General features: G+C 38.7%; 2 protein-coding genes and 4 non-coding genes across 7 annotated transcripts; 1 reads left to right on the top strand and 5 right to left on the bottom strand.

Annotated features, from left to right (window-relative positions):
• Nucleotides 1-1,289: 1,289 nt before the first annotated feature.
• tmem275a (transmembrane protein 275a) lies at nucleotides 1,290-6,371 on the bottom strand. The gene is made up of 2 exons (XM_042496978.2): nucleotides 5,847-6,371; nucleotides 1,290-3,593 (listed from the first exon to the last, which is right to left on the bottom strand). The coding sequence occupies exon 2, from the start codon at nucleotides 3,475-3,477 to the stop codon at nucleotides 2,863-2,865; it is 615 nt and encodes a 204-aa protein (XP_042352912.1). The 5' UTR covers nucleotides 3,478-3,593; nucleotides 5,847-6,371; the 3' UTR covers nucleotides 1,290-2,862.
• Nucleotides 6,372-8,787: 2,416 nt separating this feature from the next.
• On the bottom strand, nucleotides 8,788-17,006 carry kncn (kinocilin). Of its 2 annotated transcripts, none has more exons than XM_042498481.2 (6): nucleotides 16,917-17,006; nucleotides 15,320-15,489; nucleotides 13,484-13,552; nucleotides 12,598-12,669; nucleotides 11,227-11,320; nucleotides 8,788-9,054 (listed from the first exon to the last, which is right to left on the bottom strand). In XM_042498481.2, the coding sequence occupies exons 2-6, from the start codon at nucleotides 15,465-15,467 to the stop codon at nucleotides 8,985-8,987; spliced, it is 453 nt and encodes a 150-aa protein (XP_042354415.1). In that variant the 5' UTR covers nucleotides 15,468-15,489; nucleotides 16,917-17,006; the 3' UTR covers nucleotides 8,788-8,984. The 2 variants fall into 2 exon arrangements, with proteins under 2 accessions (XP_042354415.1, XP_087941339.1); XM_088085213.1 differs by having other exon boundaries at nucleotides 15,320-15,495; nucleotides 16,917-16,973.
• A 2,178-nt stretch (nucleotides 17,007-19,184) lies between these two features.
• On the bottom strand, nucleotides 19,185-19,256 carry trnag-ucc (transfer RNA glycine (anticodon UCC)). Its single transcript has one exon. It is a non-coding gene; the product is annotated as a tRNA-Gly (tRNA).
• Nucleotides 19,257-20,100: 844 nt separating this feature from the next.
• trnai-aau (transfer RNA isoleucine (anticodon AAU)) lies at nucleotides 20,101-20,174 on the bottom strand. The gene has a single exon. It is a non-coding gene; the product is annotated as a tRNA-Ile (tRNA).
• Nucleotides 20,175-20,406: 232 nt separating this feature from the next.
• On the top strand, nucleotides 20,407-20,478 carry trnaw-cca (transfer RNA tryptophan (anticodon CCA)). Its single transcript has one exon. It is a non-coding gene; the product is annotated as a tRNA-Trp (tRNA).
• A 288-nt stretch (nucleotides 20,479-20,766) lies between these two features.
• Nucleotides 20,767-20,838, bottom strand: trnap-agg (transfer RNA proline (anticodon AGG)). The gene has a single exon. It is a non-coding gene; the product is annotated as a tRNA-Pro (tRNA).
• Nucleotides 20,839-22,537: the final 1,699 nt, after the last annotated feature.

The following is a 22,537-nucleotide window of genomic DNA, read 5'->3' as shown; positions in this document are numbered from 1 at the left end:
TAATCGTGAAGATTCAACATGAATGTGACTTTTTTCAGTCATTGGTAAATGATTAATACAAAACAAGGTTATATAATGTACGTTTTCAGATGCCAGAGTATTGGTAACAGGGCTGTGTCCAGCATAGTAAATAATAAATAAAACATTGCGTAAAAAGTGCACCATTGATGCCCAAGCTGGACAAAACACATTTTCTGATGGTTTATAACCCTATTTCCTAAAAGACATTACAGATTATCACAAAGCAGGGGGAACATTTTTACCGTTTTAATGCCTAAATTGTCTTCTGATTTTGCTGACAGGTGTAGAAGCAGGTCTCCTCCCTCTCACCCTCAGATAAAAACACAGCTACAACAGAAACACACTAAACATTTTATTAATATTACCTGGTTTAATTGGGTTTTTAGTCTCTCTTATTGAGGCAGGGAGAGGAAAATATATCCAGCTGAAGCATGGCAGCCAATGCAGACACACACCTTCAAACACTACTACACCAGGTCACCTGACAGGTCACCTGACAGATCACCTGACAGATCACCTGGTACCCAGTAGGCTCCCATTCATAAAAACATAAAGACAAAAACAGTAAAAGATAACAATTTAACTAAATGTGGATTAAATATGTGATGACAAGACAAAAATGCAGATAAAGCTGCAAAAATGTGTATATAAAAATAAATATAAATACCTACATATATACATATAACCTCACTGTACCATTCTTAGGGCCCTTTCAGTCAGGGGCCCTAACTTTTCATGCCCATGTATGTCTTTGGCCTGAATGATGCTGCTGCATTCAAACACTTGTGAAGGAGCCAGATGGAGCTCGTGCTGAGATCTTCATTCAAGGTCATTTTGTTGTGATGTGTTCAAGGAGCGGGTACATTTCTTGTTTGTTTCTTAAGAACACATTTTCAACCTTTTTCTCAGCAGAGATGACACAACTAAAAGCTGAAAACAATATCACAAATCATTTTCTGCTTTATGTCTTTTCAATCTGCATTTTGCCAAAGCTCAAAAGATATTTTAATTTAAGCACTTTCAATGCCTTAATCCGCCCTCAAGTTCAGAGACTGTCAAGGATTTCAAAGACTCGTGGGAACCCTAAAATAATGCTCTTAAAGATGCTCATGCCCTCAAAAATTGATATTATCCTTCAAGATCACACTTAACTTGTTTAAAATTTGAACATTTAACAAATCCAGTTTATATATTTTTTATATCATGATGACATAAAATACAGCATAGTAGTGTCATGCACAATGAGAAACCACATGTTCTACTGAAAGAACTTTTTAATTTATTTATTTATTTTGAAGGATTCACATTTGGATCATTACTCTTTTTTTTTTTAAATAAACAAATTATGATCTTCACAAAAATATTCTATCCATTACATTTTCCAGACTTTTGTAGAAGTGCTACACAAATTAAAACACACACATAACACCAATAGTTCACAACTGTTTGCATTTCCATGACTCAGTTCTCCAAACATGCAAAAATATAAGCTCGGCACGAGAGACAGAGAGAGAGTTTTGGCAGAGTTGTGTTACAAATAACGAGGGTTTAAACTGTATACGTGATCGCTCGGGTCACTGGATGGTGAATCTGTACGCAGGTGTTTGCTCTCCTGCTCCAGATACATTTCTGCTGGGAACATTAAAGCCATTTGCATGCATTTGTTTTACCCACACACAAACAAATCAGAAACTTGTTGAGGCTTTCCTAACAATATGGAATAGAAATCCAGAGCCAAACAACGGCTTTCTGAGGAAAAATGCTATTGTGCCCTTTTGTTTATAGCCCTCATTAGTTTAATCCTGATATCTCAGTCTAAGGCAACTTTCCTGTCAAAGGAAATCTGGGTTTGAATGTCTCTTTTGACCAGTCGAGTTCACAGCTGACAAAAAGACATCACAGTGATGGGGAGAGTATACTTTTTAATGCCGTCTGAACAACTAAACACTTGCAGACTTCTTGGCTCGCCTGTATTATGAATACAAGGTTCAGTGGAGGTTAATTAAAGGTCCAGTGTGTACGACTGAGTGCTATCTAGTGGTGAGGTTGCAGATTAAACTGCCAAGCATGTAGGTCTGAACTGGTGGAATATTGAACGAATCAGAAAATGTGAGCAGGAAATAAATGTGCTCTCACATTTAGGATAATTAGTATTTTTTAAATATGCCTGCATACATCGATTAATACAATTAAATTGCCGGTTGTAAATATGTTTATCACTATGAATGTATTGGCTGTAGACAAGTAGTGTGTAGTCACTTACTTGTGAAAAGAACTATAAACGAAGAGAATTTCCTCTCAGGTGAGAGGATATTGCTTTGGGACCCCTGCGACCTATAATATCTGACGCCCCCAAAACAAGAGAATGGCAAACAAAATGCCAAGTGTCACTACAGACGTACCCGCACTGTTTACTGTTGACCTTTCACATCTAATCTTTTCAGAACAAATCAGCAATCATAGTTTTTCATTCCAGCCCTCTGAAATCACTGCTGACAGGTGAGGTTAGCAGTGAAAGGTAAATGTTTATGGTTTCAGACATGAAAACTGTTCATAATGCCCCATGTTAAAAAACAAAGACCTGTAGGAAAAAACAGCACAAGAGAGGTAGGAATTTGAATTCCTGTGATCCACAAACACTTGGATGTTTTATTGACTTTGCATGCTAATTACCTGTTGGCTGCAGAGAAAAAAATAAAAAAATAAAAATAAAAGCATACTGTTCACAACCAGAAATATGGCACCACGTAAACTAGAGGACACGATCACACTCAGCGAGCCCTCGACCCAGAAGGATATTTACACTGGCAGCGCTCCGGCCCTGGAAGAGTTTCTGCTCTGCTAGGCGACCACTTCCTCACGTGGCAGGTTGAGCCTCACCTCCCCTCCTGCTGCCGCGGAGGCTGAGTAGACTGCGGTGGTGGAAACAGAAAAAGGGCCGTTGGTCTCCATGGTGACGTGGTTACAGGACCCTGGCGGAGCCACGTCAGGAGCCTCTTTTCCTGGGCTTGACGCCCGGGATGACCCTGGGGAGGATGTGGGGCTGAGCTGCACAGCTGTAGTATCCTGCAGCGTGTGCTCGCTGGTCTCTATTTCAAACACCGCCCCACCAGCCAGCCCGCCGTGTCCCATCAGCCCCGCACCCCTGCCACCCACTTTAGACCTCCGTGAGCTGTGGGGAGGTGGGAGGCGGCTGCACACGCAACAGGCGCCAAAAAAGGAGAAGGCCACCAGCAGAAGGATAGGTCCGATGATGATCGGGGGGTTGGCAGAAGGCACCAGTGTGCTGAAGGCGAACGCTCCCACCAGGGTGATGTTGAGTCCAGCCAGCATGATGCACAGGCCGCAGGCGCAGCAGAGCGCCGGAGACGGCAGGCCATGAGGGCGGGACTTCCTCCTCGTCTTACTCTGGGGCTCCTTTTTAAGTACAGGGGTGTTTCTATCGGTGATGACCATGTCGTCACCTCCAGGCTCTCGGTCCTCCACTGTGTTATCAAATTTCCCCGTGTTTTAGTCCGAACTCTTCTCCATGGCAATGTTTAAATGAATTCACAGCCAGGAAAGGTCTTTGTCTGTAGATGAAACAGGACAAAAGAGGACAGCTGTAAGCATTTTTAGATATGAAAAATGGCAGAAACTCTCAATATGTTGCTCTTGTTCTGTGCACCAGTGTCACTGTACAGCTGTCTAAAGACCACTGTGGACACAGTGGAGTGTCCTCCCTGAGAGCGTCTCTTTAATCCAGCAATGAGCTCTGAACATGCATCACTCTGTCCTGATACTCCAAAAATTACACATTTCATGATAATACAATGATGTAGGTGAGGGGTACAGATGAAGTTGGCTCTTATAGTACAGGAGTAGACTTACTGGTCACAAACGGCGTGTTTGGGGCGACAGAGGGTCGAGACCAGAGACTGTATATAAAGATGGACAATAATTCCCCCAGAGTGTGATTTCTCAATCTCGAGCGCCCCCTCTTGTCTGACTACAGTAAAGGTCATAAAGCCCGTCCCTCCATGTTAGTAAACGGGACTAAAAACTCAAAGTACACACCAAATAAATCTTTCCCAAAGATGGTTTCTGGTCAGACATCTTTATATACAGTCTTTGGTGCGGACTGATTCAGAGAGAGAAACAAAATTTTGAGCTCACGTCATCAGGATGGTTTTATCAGGACACTGATTTGCTGCATTCTGGTGGATTTCTATGGACTGCTAATTTATGCCTTTGCTGCATAAATTTAGGGTGGTCTTATCTTTATATTTTCAAAATGAAAGTCCTCTCCTCCTCTCATGTTTTTATTGATTTCTATTATTGATAGAATATTGATCTGAATTGGTAGGATATCGTAGAAACCTTTGTATGAGGATACATTGATCCTCACCCAACAGTTAGGATATCCTGCAAATTTGTGCCCCACAAATGACAACACACACTCAATGTAAAGTCAACCAGTTAACCAAAAACGTTACACAGGTTAGGCTGAGAAAAAAAGAAACATGGCGACAGTGTACCTTAAAATTACATATTTTCACACGGGTCTGACCGTCTGAATTTATCACATGATCTCAGCCTTCCCAAATATGTGGGTTATGCACAAATAACTGTCTCATGATTACATGGGATATGTGTACATTTTAATGCATTACTGTGCATAAGAAGAGCCTTGACATTGAGGGGGACGTGCCCCCTGTGTCCCCCCACTAATCTATGCCTATGTTGAAGACACAGCTAAGAATACTGTACATTGACATCTTGAAAACTACTGTTTTTTTTTAAAAAACGCAATTTAGTTTTTTTTTTTGTTCATGTTAAACACAAGAAAAGTAAACATGTCTTTTAACCCTTTGAAACCTGAGCAGATTCGGCCTGATTAATCCAAAATCACCGGAAGAAGGCAACAAGCAATGAAAGAGGAAACGACCCAAAAATTAGCAAGAAACTAGTAAAACATACAAGAAAATTACCTGCAAATTATTTTTAAAAAAACAAACAAAAAAAACCCACAAAAACAAACAATAATGTCAACACAAAAGAAAAGAAAGTTTTTAAAAAAGCAACTAGGTAAAAAAAAACTTGGAAAAAAATAATTAAAAATTAAAATAATTCTAAATATGTAATTATGATATTTATCTTTTCCCCTATACATTTACCCTAAAAAAATTCCCAAGTGTTTTTTGTGTTGTTTTTTAAGATTTTATTAATTTATTAAAATATGTGGAACATTTCTTACCAAGTTACACATAGCCTTTTGCTCTATATTTTAAAGAAATGACAAAAATTTGTTTAAGCTCCAAAGGCTTAAATAATTGCAAAAGGCATCTGAAAGTAGCACCAGAAAAGTGATGTTGCTCCAGGTTTCAAAGTGTTAACTGAGGTAGACAAAGACAGTGAAATGAGAGTTTAGCGGATGAGAGGTATTGGTAGAATTTGATGTCTATCTTTGTATGATCCCACAGAATAAATGAGACCCTGTGACTCTTGCACCACCAGTTTTAAAAAGTCATGAGTGCAGCTCAATAATTCAACATGTTTGCTGTGTATTTGATCTTGTTTTAAGGCTTTAAATGCGTGCAGTGGCACTGCAGCTGCTTCATTTGTGCCAGCTAGGCCACTGTATCACTGTATTTAGTTGCAATCAAATCAGTCTTTTCATTCCAGCATGCAACAGCACACAGTGCAAACAGAAACTGGCGATATTATCTTTTGTAAATTGTGCAAATCTTTGACACCGAATAGCCTGTATTGCAAACAGTGCATTTAAATGCATACTTGCTGCACTGATGTGTTGCCTGTAAATTTAATACGTAAAAAAATCTTACCTTTTATGTCGATACAATGAAGGTCTGCCCATTGTTTGATCAGTAAATTTCACCGAGATTCCCAGTCTAATTACCGGCTGTAATTACTGAGAGGTTGGAAGGACGCATAAACGCCAAAGGAGGGATTTTCATCCTGCTTTCGTATCTTCACGGTCCTGAGGGCACAAGTCATGACAGCCATTCAATCAGCAGCCACGGAAACATAAAAAGCGAGGCGATCCGACCTGCTGACGGTGATCAAAATCCGAGAGGAAGAGACGGAAGATCACTTGGTTGAGATGGCATTTCTTCTGAGTTGACACACAGACGCAACACAGCGCGCCGCTTCTGGTGTGGACCGAGACGCACGTAACACCTGACAGGTCATCCTGCAACGGAAATGGAGGGAAACCGCTAAAATGCGCGAGGCATCTCTCCGGTAGTCGGTGTGAGGTCGTCATATTTCATGATTGCATGTTTTTGATCTGCAGCGCGCAGCATCCTCTCTCTCCTCTGTGGACCGATCCGTCCTTTACCAGCCTTCAACCTGTGTGTGTGTGTGTGTGTGTGTGTGTGTGTGTGAGAGAGAGAGAGAGAGACAGTGTGTGTGTGTGTGTGTGTGTGTGTGTGTTGAGGGTGAAGACTGTTGCTTTACTTTACTTCTTGCTGATTTTTTTTTCTTTGAAATTTAATTAACAATAATTGTCCCTGATACCATGTTTTAATCACACCATTAAATCTGGATGCTCTCTTTTCATTAATTAAAATCAATCAGAAATGAATTGCATTAATTATGTAAGTCATACATTAAAATAGTCTTACTGTTGTCAGGTGGTGAAAATTCTTTGGGTGCTGAATCATTACTTAATAAATAAGCCAACAAGATTGCAGGTATATACTGTGGAAGATGGAAAAAGACTGAAGAATAAATAAACAAATAAGTAAATGTTGACATAAATCCAAAAACATAAATAAATACTGAAATAAATCTGTAAATAAATGTCTAAATAAACATCAAAACAAATAAATACATCCTGATATGAACAAATATATGTATATACAAATACGGGAACTACTAACTAATTAACTAACTTGTCTTTTTTGTCACCCATGACAAATATTCACTCAAGGTTCATTTTTTCTCTGCATTTTTCACTGCATGTTTAAAATGTCAGGGTTTTTTAAAGCAGTGGGTTTTTTCCAACAGAAGTTCACCTTGAGTGAAAATCTTAAGAGGTTAAACTCAGCTTGTTTTTTGTTTCTTTAGATGTACTATGCAACCATAGCAACACAAGGTCTCCTTAGTGTCTGGCTCCAGCACTTTTAACCATATTGGCCATAAACATCTGTGGTTTGCATCCTCTACATCGAAATTCAGTTCTAGTCTGAAGCATTCAGACTTGAAAGAAAACTCAAAGATAAAACAAAACTCAAAATCTCTTAAATTAAGTAAATCAAAATAAATTAAGTGAGCACTTTATGTGGCTGCCTCTTGGGGGTAATTGAGAAGGTTTTGTTAGTGATTTGGGTGAACTGTCCCTTTCAATGTCTCCTGTTCTGGTTTTAAGGTTAGTCCTTATCAGCCCTCAACACCTTCTGATTTTCTTAACAGGCATCTGGGTACGACTGGGTGGTTTACAGGTGCTGAAATTGTTTACACCTTTTCTAAAAAAAAAATATTTTAATTGGCAATCATTTTATTGGGGCAGTTCCACTCAAATTCAAAAATACATATTTTTCCTCTTACGTGTAACACAATTTATCATTCTATCATTTGGTGTGAGTTGCCGAGTGTTAGAGATATCGACCATAGAGATGTGTGTCTTCTCGCCAATATAATGGAGCTAGACGGCACTCGGCTTGGGGATAAAACATCTGAACAACTCAACAGCGATGTCTCTTTCCAGAAATCATGACCTGATTACTCAATATAACGCACAGACCTTGTGAGCCATTTCATGGAGGAACTATTTTCTTTCTACTGAACTACATCCGCCAACCGCGTCACCGTGCAGAAAGAAGCATACACGGACATCAACTGCGTCCTCTTTGGTAGCGGAGTTGTAACAGTAGCTGGCTCAGCGGCACTGGGTGAGCGAGTGGTAGATGCACACTCCCTTCTCTACTGTGATAAAGTTGGTGCATGTAGTTTGGTAGAAAGAAAATAGTTCCTACAGACATTGCTGTTGAGATTTTAAATTGAATTTATTTGCCGCTTTCACCACCACAAGCTGAGTGCCCTCTAGTTTTATTATATTTTAAAGAAGACATGTCTCTTTGACCCATGTCTCCAACACTCTGCTGCTCACACTAAAACATATAGACTGATGAACAGAAGGTAAGAGGAAAATTGTGTATTTTTGATTTGAGGTGAACTGTCCCTTTAACCAATCCTGGATAATGTGCAATTAGGCATTTGTTATGTGTCCCTCAGTTGTTAATTTCCACACAGACACAGAGTGATTTGTCTGTGATTTGAGGCCTGACAATCAAACTGCTGGTTGTCATCAAGGCTCTGCAGAGTCCTTGGGCTCCTGTTGTCGACATTATTCAGCCTCACAGCACGCCACAATTTTGTCAGAGCACAGCGTTCTCCGCCACGCCGCTTTCCATGCAGCAGCCATTCTGCCTGTGCTGTCCTGAATATCAATGTATTATGTTTCACTGCAGGGGTGCAGTTCACTGTGTGCATGCAACACATGTATCTGTTTGTGTGTGTGTGTGTGTCTGTATATGTGTGTCTGTATATATGTATTCCAATTTGTTTCGCTCATGACAAATGCGAGCACGGGAACCTGAGCTGAATCTGTACGAGTCCCATCATCACATAACGACTGTAATCATTTCTTAATTGGCGGCTGAGAACATTGTGAGATGATGAGATGAGCTGCACACAAGTGGGACTACTGGGCTTAATTTGCTTCACTCGTTGGCAGGAAGTATAGAAGTACCTCAATAACAATCACAGTCTTTGGAGACGTTTATTAGACCACATAAGGGCTATATCATGGGGCGATCTCAGTAAACAGGAAAAGTTGAACTAATACAACAATTACACATAAAATTAACATATTTACTCCTACATTTGAAAGAAAATGATTGAAAAAGATTTAGCGGGGAAGTTAAATTATGTAAGTGATTGATAACGACGTGATGACATCATGGCAGGTCTTGATCTGGTGGTTGCTTGAGTTTCCGTCTAGATAAGACGTCTGGCATGTCTGATGTCCTGCAACACACCAGAGCAAGACTCACGTAAGCAGAGCATGTGGTATTATCTGCGTGTTCGTCTGATGAAGCTGAACTAAAACAATCATTTAAAAGGCATCTTGTTTACGATATCTTCAGTTTATGACAGCCTATATTATGTTCCTCCCCTAAGTCATCCAAAATTTAAAGAGAAACACCCCTGTTTTTTTAATGGACTGGTGAATTTTGAGATTAAGGGCTATTTTGCATCAGTTATTTCATAATTAATTGATAATTCCATAATTTGAAAAAAAATATCCCTAAGGACGTTCTTGAGATATTGCACTCACAAGAATGAGACAGACGAGGTCACGAGGACATTGACCTTTAATTCTTTGAGACCTGGACCCAGCCTTCAGTTCAAGCATTTCACAAGCTATTTGACCAGTTGAAAACTGAGCATATTGATTTGATTTCTTTTGAAAACATGGGGGAAAAAAGCAATGACTAAATGGCAAGAAATGTCCCACAAATTGCAAGAAATTAGTAACAGGTGAGAAGGAAACTACCCCAAAAGAAGTTTTTTTAAAAAAAGATTATTAAAGAATTGTACATCCAGGTGAAAAATGTCTAGAAAACTAAATTTATAATTACAATAAAATTTCATATTTAACACAATGTTACAGAAAAAAGTCAAAATATACAAGATAAATACACTTTTATTTTATACATGTTTATTTTCAGGTAATTTTCTTGGAACTTTTTACTAGTTTCTTGCTAATTTTTGTGCAAGGTCATATTAAGTTACCCTCTCCCCATGCTTTTGAAAAAAAAAAAATCAGACTAATTTTCTTAGGTTTCAAAGGGTTAACCTATGGCTACCACAATCTAATCAGTTTATCGTTGAGTCCAAGTAGACGTTTGTGCGGACAAACTGAAAATATGTATGTCACAAAAAGTCTTTGAAGTTTCAGTTTATTATGTTTATATTAATTATTTTTGGGTCATTTAAATGAGAATTTGAGAAACATAAAAAAAAAGTCCAGCAGCATTTGTGGACAGATGACATAGTTTAGAAAGTAGTGTCACAAAATCGAGTGATAGTGAATGCAGTGATGATCTCAACTACTTCATTTAAAAGGGACGGTTCACCCCAAAATCAAAAATAAAAGAAACATTTTTCTTTTTACCCGTAGTGCTATTTTTCAGTCAAAATTATTTTGGTGTGAGTTGCCGTAGAGATATCTGCCTATTTTTCAATATAATTGAACTAGATGGCACTCGGCCAAAAAAACATTAACTAAAATAAAAAAAGCTGAAAATTTGAAAATCTCAACAGCAATGTTTCTTTCCAGAAATCATGACCCGGCTACTCAAGATAATCTGCAGATCTTGTTGTAAGCAGTTTCTTATGGGAACTTTTTTTTCTACCGAATTTCATCCACCAGCCATATCATCTCGCAGAAGTGCATGAGCATCAGCGGTGTCCTCTGTAGCTGAGCTGTAATTGTAGTGAGCTTGTTTGGTAGTTTGGAGGAAAAATATGTATTTTTTGGCCTCGGGAGAAACAGTTTCATACATAGCGAACAACCAACTGAAGCTCACTGATCTTCTTGAGTCACAGCTCAAATAAATGTGTTTTCTGCATAAATTTGAAACTGATGTTGCGAGTGAAAAATAGATGAGGCAGCATGCAAATTGAGAATAAAATTAGGCCAAGCACTGACTCCTGCTGGATCACACAGCGCTGGATCTTAGGTGGATAATTTACTCTCACCAAGACCTGCGCTGAACCTGCCAGAGAAGCAGGACTGGAACCAGTAACAACCTTACGCCCAAGCAGAGCTTAGGTTGAATAAACGGATCTTCAAATCTGGTAAATCTACATTTATTAGACGCATCAACTTTGCATAATTTGGGGCATTTACCTGTGAAAGCATGTATTCTTTTATAAGCATAAGTCTCATCCTTTTCTACTTGCACATGGCAAAATCAAACAAATGAACACATTTAAGGAATTAAAAGTTCTCTGAGTTGAGTGAAACATTGTCATCTTGAAGGTTAGCCTCAAAGTCAGCACCGCCCCTCTCCTGTTCATCCTCACCTTTCTTGCACTATATGAACGTCATCACATCACTACTTGCTCTTGTGTGTAAATCGCTAATCCACATGAACATTATTCACAGGATGTAATATAGATCAGATACAGTACCCCTCGTCTGGATTGGTGTCGGCCATCGGTCCGCCTTCCACAAAGGTTCCCATTCGACTCTTAGAGCGCTCCAGATTTAGCTGACTCTGAGTCCCTGCCGAGAGCAGATTACAGCGTTTGATATTGTAAATACATGTTTTCTATAAAAAGAAGAAACAACAGTAAATCTGTTTTTTTGCTTTTTAAAAAAACAGTCAGATTAAATTTGTTAGATGAAGCCCACATAATATAACATAATACAATACTAAAAGCTATTTAATTTTTCATGTAGAAAGCCAGTAGGTTAAAGACCACCTTTGTTTTCAGGAAAGTTCATGAAAAGTTTGTTCAGACTGCAGACCAAAGTTACCCCAATCTGACTCAGATTTTTTTTCCCCCCATAACAATTTGAACAACATAAATCACATGGAATCAGATATTTTCTAGTTGGATTTCATATGTGGTCCTAAATCAGATCAGAAAGTTCTCATGCACTGTTCGTACATATACCTTAAAAAAGTAGTGCGACTCCATGAGCCAGTAATTTGTGTAAAATTGACATATTTGGGGAGGCTTCATGTGACCAATGTGCTGTCAGGGGTGAAAAAGGAATGCAGGAGTCTCCTCAGGAGAGCGGTGTTTGGGACCGCGTGAACTTTAAGTTGTTTTAAGGTCTTTCTTTCCCTGTTGCGACCTCATTCTGAACACTCGTACCAGAATTAATGCAACTTTTACATCAACCTGGATTCATCACAAGTCCGAACACTAACATATCATCATACATCCTAAAATTTTTGATGAAATCCAAATTATGTTACAGAAAAAATATATGTATTTTTAAAAACTATAATTTTCGGGCTATGTCTTGTTAAGTTGCTCATTGCCTTCTCCTCATATTTTTTTAAAGAAATCAAGCCAATTTGCCCAGGATTCAAAGGGTTAATTGGAGCACAAATATGAAGTTCTTCTAGTCAAGTTCTGTTTTCATACTTTTATAGTTGGATGGTCGTCACTAAAACAGACGTTTTGTAATCACAGTACACTGCTGTGTGATGCTAATACGAGGTCATCTCCCCTTGATCTCATCATGTTTTCCATCTCAGTCAAGACAAAGTGGCTATGAAAGAAGAAAGCATCGTTTTTAAATTATTATTCAGCTGCACCCCATGAGATATTAGAGCGACTTCTGATGCTCTGCAATAAACAACCTAGACACAACACCGCTCTCTGGTGTTAACCCTCAGCTCTCCGCTGTACAGGCAGGTATCAGATTTGCTCTCAGCAAATAACAAACAAAAGACTGGACAGCTGACAATAAAGTAGCAAACTGAGCAACGAATCTTTGAATATTATATGAACTTTAAAGAAAGGCTGTTTCACACACTCACTCACCTTCTCTTCTCAGTGTATCTGCAGGTTGTTCAGGAGCTGGATTGGCAGGTGTGGGGTGCACTCTGAAGTTTCCTAGAAAGTTAAGACATTTTTAGAGCCATAATAATGTTATAGTTTAAATGCTTTAATATTGAAGTTAAGTTTTCAAATTAGGACTGCAGTATATATACTGTATATATATGTATATATATATATATATATATATATATATATATATATATATATATATATATATATATATATATATATATATATATATTTATAGTTTTTTATCATCAGTGATGTTAGCACAGCTCAAGACTGCAATATTGTTCTCAGGAGTTTTTTTGAGTTATTGGGTTATTTTTTTGATATACTTCCGTCTGTGATATACGTCACACGAGGTAATTACAACATCTACGTACTTATTTTAACACGAATCATGATGTTTTTCTCGAAACATAACCAGGTTTGTTGTTGAAGTTTTATTGCGCACGCCTTGCCTTGATGGTTTTGCAACATTAATCACATTAACCATTTTCACCCAGGAGAAAACTGTGCGTCACATAGAGACATTAAAGGGTGTGTCAAAGATTTGCCTTTACTAGCGAAGAAATGATCCCCCTACTCTGCCTTAATTTGCCTCTGATTGGTTTACCCTGATATTGTTACCAATCTCACCCCTGTTATCCAAAATGAACCAATCCAACCAATGAAGAGTACTAGCCTATGAGGAATTAATATATGAGCACCTGGGAGCGTCGGTATTTAATGACCTGGGATGGTGTTGGTAACAATATAATTCATAATAATAATAATATAAAATTCACCAACATTATCACAAATCACAGTTTCCTCATATCGTGCTGCCCAATTAAAATAATGAATAAAACATAAAACAGCTCACCGAAAGATGGAAGAATATGGTTGATGTTCAGCCAGGCTTTTATGAAGGGGTAGATCGATATGAGCAGGCCTGCAGAGCAGATAGCATAATTAACTTGATCAATTATACAAACACACCACTTTTACTTTAGTGTCCTTGTCAATACTAGTTGAATAAATAAGAACAGATTATTTGCAGTGTTTGTGCAAATGAATGTCACAATCATGGGTTCAAAAGAAATGATAATCAATCGTGTTTATTTCCTGACCTGAATTGACACTGCAAAAAAACAAGGAGTGGAGGAAAATATTGTGCATGCAGGCAATAAGAAAAATCTCATTATAAAAGGGATATCTGATAATCAGTCAGCTTATCTCATTTGCTCAAGCGCCATAGATTTCATGTGAGCCACACCAGAAGGAAGAAAAACTCTTCCCTTTTTCCCTTACTTGTAGACATCACGACCGACAATAAGACTGTTTGATGATACAGCCTTCAGATTATTTTTAGCGTACACTGTGTGATGTTTCTTCCTGCTCAACTCAAAGTATAAAGTAATATCTGAACCGGAGGGCTTGTGTGCCTCCCAGTGGCACTGTGCTCTAATTCAACACAGTTATTGATTTTCCTTATAAGCCACAAGAGCTGGCATTAGAAACCCGGCAGCTCCTGCGGGTGGCCGTGATGCATGCATGTGCTTAAAATGTCATGAAACTGCAGAAGGAGTGAAAAGAATCTGCCGAGAACACTCTGTTCATACTCATTAGTCAGCCTATGTGTCGGAGGAGGCATCAAGGCACATAAGCCCCAAAACACATAATTAGATTCTACTTAGCTGTCAGAGTGAATGCCTCTGTCAAACTGCTGAGCCCAGTTTTGATTTGCAAAATACTTGTGCGCACTAGAAACACAAATTAATTATTGAAAGGTGATCAGATCATCAGTGTGAATACATTTCCCATTAACTATGCATGCTGATGAGTCTCACTCAGATCAGGAGCCCTGCCCTTTGCTCTCTCTCTCTTTCTCAGTGTAATTATCTTGGTGACTCCTCAGGCTGGTTCCAGTTACACGGTTGTATCAAATGATCACATGGTGTGTTTTTCAATAATGGTGAATGGAAAATGTCACAGGCCACAGATCTTTCACTTTTATTTTGAAACAGATATGTCTTTTTTTAAATATATAAGTTTTACTTCCTCATTGTTTAGGGTCTCACAGATCCCACAGCTGCATACCTACAAATAATAATTGTTGTTATATATACTTTTTTTTCTTCTGAAGTATTTCAGTGCTGGAATGGTGGTCTTTTTATATAATGGGCTGTCTATGCAGTAGAGAGACGGTTGGTTTCTACCATTTTTCCCCTGTTAAAGGGTTTTTAAAGGGAGTTATTTTTTTATCCGCTGTGAGGGTCCAAGGACAGAGGGATGTTGTATGCTATGAAGCTCTCCGAGACAAATTATGATTTCTAATAATGGGCTTTATAAATAAAATTGACATGACTTGATATTGGTGCTACATGGCTGTGGCATTCACTTTTGCTTCAGAGATGTAGAAAACATACAACTACCTGAATGCACTGCGCCACGGTGGAACAATAAATGCCTCCGCCAGTAGGTGACATAATGAAAACTTGTCTGTTTGACCCAATGGCGGACAGCTGGCAACAAATGATCTCATATTACAGTTAAACACTAAAAAATAAATCTTACATTAACATTCAGTTATAAAAAAAGATTGACATCTGGTTTTAGTGGCTGAAAGCAAAAAGCAATCAAGACATTCAGTGACTCTTAACAAATGCTTTTCCCAAAAGTGGGTCAGTAGTTCCTAAAAAATTTGACACACACTCACCAAGGCCCCCCGCTCCCAGGAAGATCCCTCCTACAGCATCAGCGTCACACTCCCTGGACACCCCTATGATGATGCAGCCCGCCACAATGCTGAGCAGGGATGAGCCCACCCGCAGCCCGTGGTACTCCCCAACACTGACGGGGTTCATTCAGTAGGTGGCGGCCCCCCACCTGCCCCTCACACACACACACACAGACACACACACACACACAGTGAACAGTCCTGACACTGTAACTGCTCAGGGCCCTCACTGCCACTGTCCTCTGCACGAGCCTCTGCGCTCGTTTTCTTTCACTCTCTCTGACACAGAAACACTTTCTCTGTCTTTTCTCCGTAGCTCAAGACGTCTCATGCATCTTTAAAGATGGAGCTCTGGTTTCCACTGACACCGAAAATTAGAGCGCTTGGGGCGCCGACTCTAATGACAGCGATACTACAAATCTGATCACAGCCTGCTTCCTACCAGCACCGGCATGTAGTATAATGAACGCAGTCAATACCTGGAGTGTAATTTAGGAAATATGAACACCAAAACAACACATGGCTGCACGTGCAGTGCACCAAGGACTTAGAAGTTTGGCTAAAGAAAAAATAAATATGTGTAATGAGTTTGTCATACCCATAGACTGTATATAAAGATGGACAACATGACAGTTCCCCCAAAGTGTGGCTTTTGAATCTCGATCAGCCCCTGGTGTCTGTCTGCAGTATAGGTTATAAAGCCATCCTTATATACAGTCTATGGTCATACCACAGAAAAACATGTTATTATCCACCCAGCCAAATGCAAATCAATGAAAAAAACTGCAGTGTTTAAAGTTAGGTTTCAAAATCATAATAAAATGAGCAGTATTGAGACGCTGGGGGAGTGTCTGCTGACGGAGCTGACACTACATTAAAGATATAACGAATGTTAGAGCTGATAACGATACATTATATTTTAGTGTCTTCCAATTCACCGCTCTTTGTTTTTGTCTGAGTGGCGGCTGTAATGTGTGGTATAGAGTGCCCCAGGGATGATGTTTTTCTGTAGGCCAACCCGGAAGCTAACATAACCCTGGTTTCCGAGGCAAGAAGCGTATGGGATTTTTCCATTGGATTTTGGATTATAGCAGATACCCGATACCTAGCATACCTGTAGTAAACAAGCGTTTATGACACTTACAAGTTTTTTTTAAGCAAGATAATCTTCACAAATGAACACAATTTTCGGGATTATTGAAGCCTAAAAGTAAAAAGGTTAAAAACTAATGTCAGGCTATAATGAACTACACTGCGGTTGCATCACCGCATCTATCAAGCTGCAAAAATGTGAACGTCTTTAAGGCTTGTGATAACCACATGGGGGGACAGGCAGAAGGTAGGCCGAGACGGAGGATTGAGAAGCCAGCAGGTAAGTACTCACAAGACGCAAACAAAATAGCGCATGTGGCGACATAGTCAAAGTCTCTGGACCTCAGAAAACCACAGGTGAACTGACTGAACACTCCCACAGTAGTTTGGCCTCGGATGTCGGTGCAAAGCAGCCACAGGCAAACAGGAAACAAAGATGCAGAAGCAGATCTCAAGGTCAAGGACAGAATGCCGGTGCGTTTACCAGGGATAAGACGAAGCAGGCATGTCAGAGGCAGGCAGGGCCGGCAACAGAAATCAGTCCCAAATCAGAAATCAGACTGAGAGGCTGGGGTATTAATGCTGAAGAGGAACAGGTGAACTCAGTTACCTTAATGAGGTGGGCGTGGCTAGTGATGAGGAATCCAATATGAACGAAAAATTACTGACTGAGAGCTGCATGAGTGGGCACACAAAAAAGTATGGAATGCCATTTTTATTAATATTAAATAAATAGATAAACAAATACACCAAAAAATAAGTATGTTATTATGAAATTGTATCCATGTATTTCTTTTCCCTATTTATTTAGATTTACTAATTACGGATTTATTTCATTGTCATATTTATTTATTTCCAACTCATATTTATTGATGTATGTATGTATGTATTTGTTTATTTATCTATTTATTTATGACAGAAATGCATTCTATAGAAAAGAGCAGGTGGCCAGAAATGTGACAGCAGAGGTATTATATAAAGGATGGCTCCAGTGCCTCACCAAAACATACGGGACATACAAAATTAAAAAACTGTTCTCTGGTCTAACTCCACAATTCAGTGCTACACAGTTCCCAGTCTTTTTTCAGCAAGTATTTTCTAACATTTATGATGTGTTTAGAAAGGAATCACAGATTTTGTTTTCACAGTAGTGTAAAGGGCAGAGCAGCACAGAGACATGAGCAGTGAAGGCAGGATGGAGAGACAAAGAGAGGGCCAACAGTTAGAGAGTTACATGCTACTTGTGTGATTTGTCTGCAAGCTTGAAGGGAATGTGTAATGAAAGGTTCAGAGAGTCCTCTACGGTGGGGGCCCGAGGCCATCCGCAAAGGCCTGCAGTTGCCATAGGAATAGCATATCCATGGCAACAGAGGGAAAAAGAGGGTAAGCAGGATTAACACTGGTGAATAGGATAACAAATGAATTTAGTAGGGAGAGGAGAAACAGTGACACATTTCCTGTGCAGCAAGTAAACTCTTTCCACAGACACATATCTATTGTCAAACAATGCTGCCGGTGTGGTGTGCGTGTGCGTGTGCGTGTGTGTGTGTGTGTGGGACACAGGCAGCCCATACCTTTGTGACCCTTTAAACAACACATTACCAAAGCTTATATATTTCTCAGTTTTGAGATCAATAAAGCATATCTATCTATCTATCTATGTGACAGCAATTAGAGACAACAAAAAGAGGAAGAAAATTGTGTATTCTTCCTTCTCAAAGGCTAACAGACTAATTTTCTAAGGCCCAAAGAAGTAAAACTGTCCATTATTCCAAAAGAAAATAGTAAAGATGAGAGAAATCTTTGAAGCGTAATCAAACTTTATGTTTTTTAATCATTTCGTGACCCCCCATCAGATCTATCTTATCTCAGGATGGTGCTGAAAAACTTGTTTGTGCTTTTATTTCTAGTCGGCCGTAATATTGCAATGCACTGCTCACAGTAATACCTAAAAAACACATAGAGCTACAGCTCCTTCAAAATAAAGCTGCCAGGTTTTAACCCGAATAAAGAAATCTGATCACGTAACACTTGAGCTGAAGTCACTACACTGGCTTACAGATGATTTAAAAATGTTATTGCTCATTTTTAAGGATTTAAACGGTCAGGCACCCCAATATCTTTCTGATATGACTGTGAGCTATGAGCCGGGAGGATACCTGAGGTCACCTGGAACAGGTCAAGAAAAAAATTAACTTCACTATATATAACATAAATGATAAAAATGGACCGAATGAAATTGCTGCAAAATTGCTGCAATCTCTCTGTAATACTGTATCAAGGATCACTTGTCTCCCAAATTTAAGTATTCTCACAAAAACTATAACATACTTTTTTTTTTTTAATTGAGGCTGCAAATATGTGATGACAATTTTGTAACTGTGTAAAAACATTAGCAAAGACTGTTAAAATTGCATGTGTAAATATGTATGAAACAATTTACTCTGAATGCTAATCTCTGCCTTGAAGGTATTGTTAAATTCTAAATAAGCATTTTGTAGTTTACTTGTGCTTTATGATGTATGTGCACGGATTATGATTAGCTGTATGCAACCTAAAATTTTGCTAGCCTTTATAAAAACTGACCTAATTAAAAAAACAGGTTAAAAAAAGCAATGGCTTACTAAATTTATGAATAAATGCTGGGAACTTCTTTTCCTCAATAAGCATGAAAAAGTTCTTGATAGCTTATTCTGTGTTTTTTTCTGATTACCAAAAAGCTGATTTTACCAGCGTCAATTTAAAAACACAATGCGTTGGCCGGGAATCGAACCCGGGTCAACTGCTTGGAAGGCAGCTATGCTAACCACTATACCACCAACGCCTTGAATATTCTCATCGGAGGACCCCTAATTTTCGCTAACCAAAACTGTGACACCACTGATGTATGTGTTTTTCTGTGTGCAGCCCCCCCTCCCCCGCTTTCCTCTTCCCTCCTGCAAGACCACCGTACCGAGGACGGCCTGTAAAAGTGTCCCAGGTGATGGGTTAAATTATAAAATACCTGCATTGAACGCAGTAACGTGTCCTGAAAATGTAAACAAGCTCCTCGCGCAGCTGTCGGTGGCCGATAATGACATTTATTTCATGTTAGTCACTAATGTGATGGGCTTGGTAATACCGGATGTAGTCCACTTGGTGGCGTTGTAAACTGTATCAGTGGACATTTTCGCCCATTGTTGCTGTCATTATATGTAAAGGTAAATAGTTTTAATTTCACACACTTTTACACTCAGCACATTATTACATATTTATTTGATTCTTATTATTACTTCTTATTATCTTATCTTATTATTATAGATTTTGCACACTCGGTATATTACATATATTCGTATATTTCAATTTCCACATACTAGTGCTATATGTTTTTTTTTATCTTTGTAATTCTACTTAAAATGCTTGCATACTCTGTGCTGGTAACAAACCACAATTTTCCCCAGGGAATCAATGACGTATTTGTCATTCAAATGTATCTGGTTATGTATTTTTATCTATTTTTCGAACATATCTTTTTATTATTTTTAACATATATCGTGTATTTATTTTGTCCTACTTTGTTCTTTTTTTTCCTCATCCACCCACCACATAATATGAGGACAAGTCTACGCAGTTTGTAAAGTTTAAAAGAATGTCATATACTCGTTGTTCAGTACACAGTAAAATGTTAATGGCCCGTACGGGGATCGAACCCGCGACCTTGGCGTTATTAGCACCACGCTCTAACCAACTGAGCTAACCGGCCCACGACTACGCGCTTTGCAGACGTGTCTGAATATTACAGTAGGTATGATGGTTTCTGAAGATGATCTAGAAATGACAAAATACCAATGCGGACTTTCTGATACCCCCCGCCCCGTATATAAATACAATATATTACTGTTACTATTTACATTCATCACAACTCAACATCTTAGATACATACCATCGCAACTGTGTACATGTTCATATACAGTATATACACTATACAGGACATCGACCTCGTGGCGCAACGGTAGCGCGTCTGACTCCAGATCAGAAGGTTGCGTGTTCAAATCACGTCGGGGTCATTTGTTTTGTGAATTGCTTCATTGTTGTATTTATGACAACGCACACTGTTGTTTGTGAATGAAGTGTTTGGGGCTCAAATGTATTGCTCAGGACTCAAGGAAGCGCAGTGTGGAGTGTGTGTGTTGTTTGCTTTAGTTGAGTGGTTGTCCAGTATGCTGTTAGCTGTTTTACCACAAGACAAACAATGAATCAGTTCAGAAGGGATGTTTTTTTTGGGCACTTCTATCAAAATGGTGCTAGGGAAGATTTTCTGAGAGCAAAACGGAACACCAGGTCTCAAAAACGGTGGGCTCGTCCGGGATTTGAACCCGGGACCTCTCGCACCCTAAGCGAGAATCATACCCCTAGACCAACGAGCCGATGACATTACTCACAAAAATAAAGCTGGAAATTCCCGACTGTGTGGTATTTGTATTCGTTTAACACTGGTTCTCCAATCTTCTATTGCCCTTTAACAGTGCACCACCGCAAAACAAAACCAGTATCACCAAACATACGCAGTTACTTCAAAATTATATGATTTGATTTGCACCGCCAACAAAAACGTTTTCACAAGGGCCGTACTTTGTATCTTTTCCCAATTTAAAATTGTCAATTTGTAAACTAACTTTAAATTAACATGTTTTCCCTAATGACTCTTAAGTTATACATCTTTATTATATAGAAAATATGCTGTTTTTTCTACATGTTACAGTAAAATGACCGCAAACTACTGTTGATCCTTGTTAAATTTTAGTTTAAAATGCAAAACGTGTGTTACAATTTGGTTTGTTTGTTTTACGCTTGTAACAAATGTAGTCTGCATTTGTGTTTTTGGACATTAAAAGTTAAACGCTACATTAACGTTACGCTTCAACGTACAGTCCCCAAAAAGTTCATTTATACAGGAGATGGTGTTGGCTAATTATTAGCATATATTAGCTCATTAGCAACAGCGTGACCCGTAACTTCATTGGCAAACACAACGTAATGTACGTATTGTTATCTTATTTTTTGTGTTTATTAGCGAAGTCAGGTACCTGAATCCATAACATTAGTTAGTTCCGTTGGGTCCAGCTGATGACAAAGCCACGGCCACGATACAGCGCGATGAGGCGCGTCCATTAGCTGGCTAGCGGTTAGTTAACCTGGCTGTGTATTAGCAGCACCGGCCGTAATTACACAGTGATGTGGTAAAACTAACGTGAGCTCCGTTAGATAGCTAGTCCACCACTACGTCTCTGGTTGAATGTTGACTAACCATGCTGAAACCACTGGTATGCTGCCGTGGCCGTAGGTTTTGCTGTTATTTTGCTTGGCCGGATTAACCTGTTGGAGGGCCGGAGGGCAGCGTTTGGCTGTGAGGTCTTCACTGACCCGCCACCTCCGTCTACACTGTAAAATATGACGTTGATCTTACTTAAATCATCTTTGAAATGATTGCCTTGAAAAAGTAAACTAAATATAACTAATCTTAATCTTAATTTATGTTTACTTTATGTCGAATTATTCTCACATTTAGCTGCATTTGCTGTGAAGTAAACTAAGTAAACTTAAAAATGACAAGTGGGATTTCCTTGTTCTATGTAAGTGTTAGCAACTTCAGTAAACCAGATTAGTCTGACGGAAATTGATCATCACAAAGAGGATTTTGCAAATGATACAAACAAATAAAATATGGCTAGTAACTAGTTTGCAACACGCAGTATATATATATATATATATATATATATATATATATATATATATATATAGAGCACAGTTGATTTAAAAATGCACAGTAAATTTGGTTTACTGAAGATGCTACTTAGCATAGCTACTTAGTAAGATTGAATTGATTAAACTTGTCATTTTAAGTAACAAAATTTCACAAAATTAAGCAAATATAACTAAAGTTTAATTAAACTTAACAAGGCAATCAGTTTCCTAGATTTTTAAAAGTAAAATCAACTAGTCAGATTTTACAGTGTGTACCAGTCTTTGCACTGTAAATGTAAGCTACACAAACACCTCCAAGATAATAATGAAACAAGCATACAGCTGACTCCATTGTACAAATATGGTGGTAAACAAATATAA

Source organism: Plectropomus leopardus, chromosome 12 (assembly GCF_026936395.1).
Source record: "Plectropomus leopardus strain MGB_pleo_1.0 chromosome 12, ASM2693639v1, whole genome shotgun sequence".
Lineage (NCBI taxonomy): Eukaryota > Metazoa > Chordata > Actinopteri > Perciformes > Serranidae > Plectropomus > Plectropomus leopardus.
Note: the sequence above shows the minus strand (reverse complement) of the source record. Positions and strands in the feature narration are given on the sequence as shown.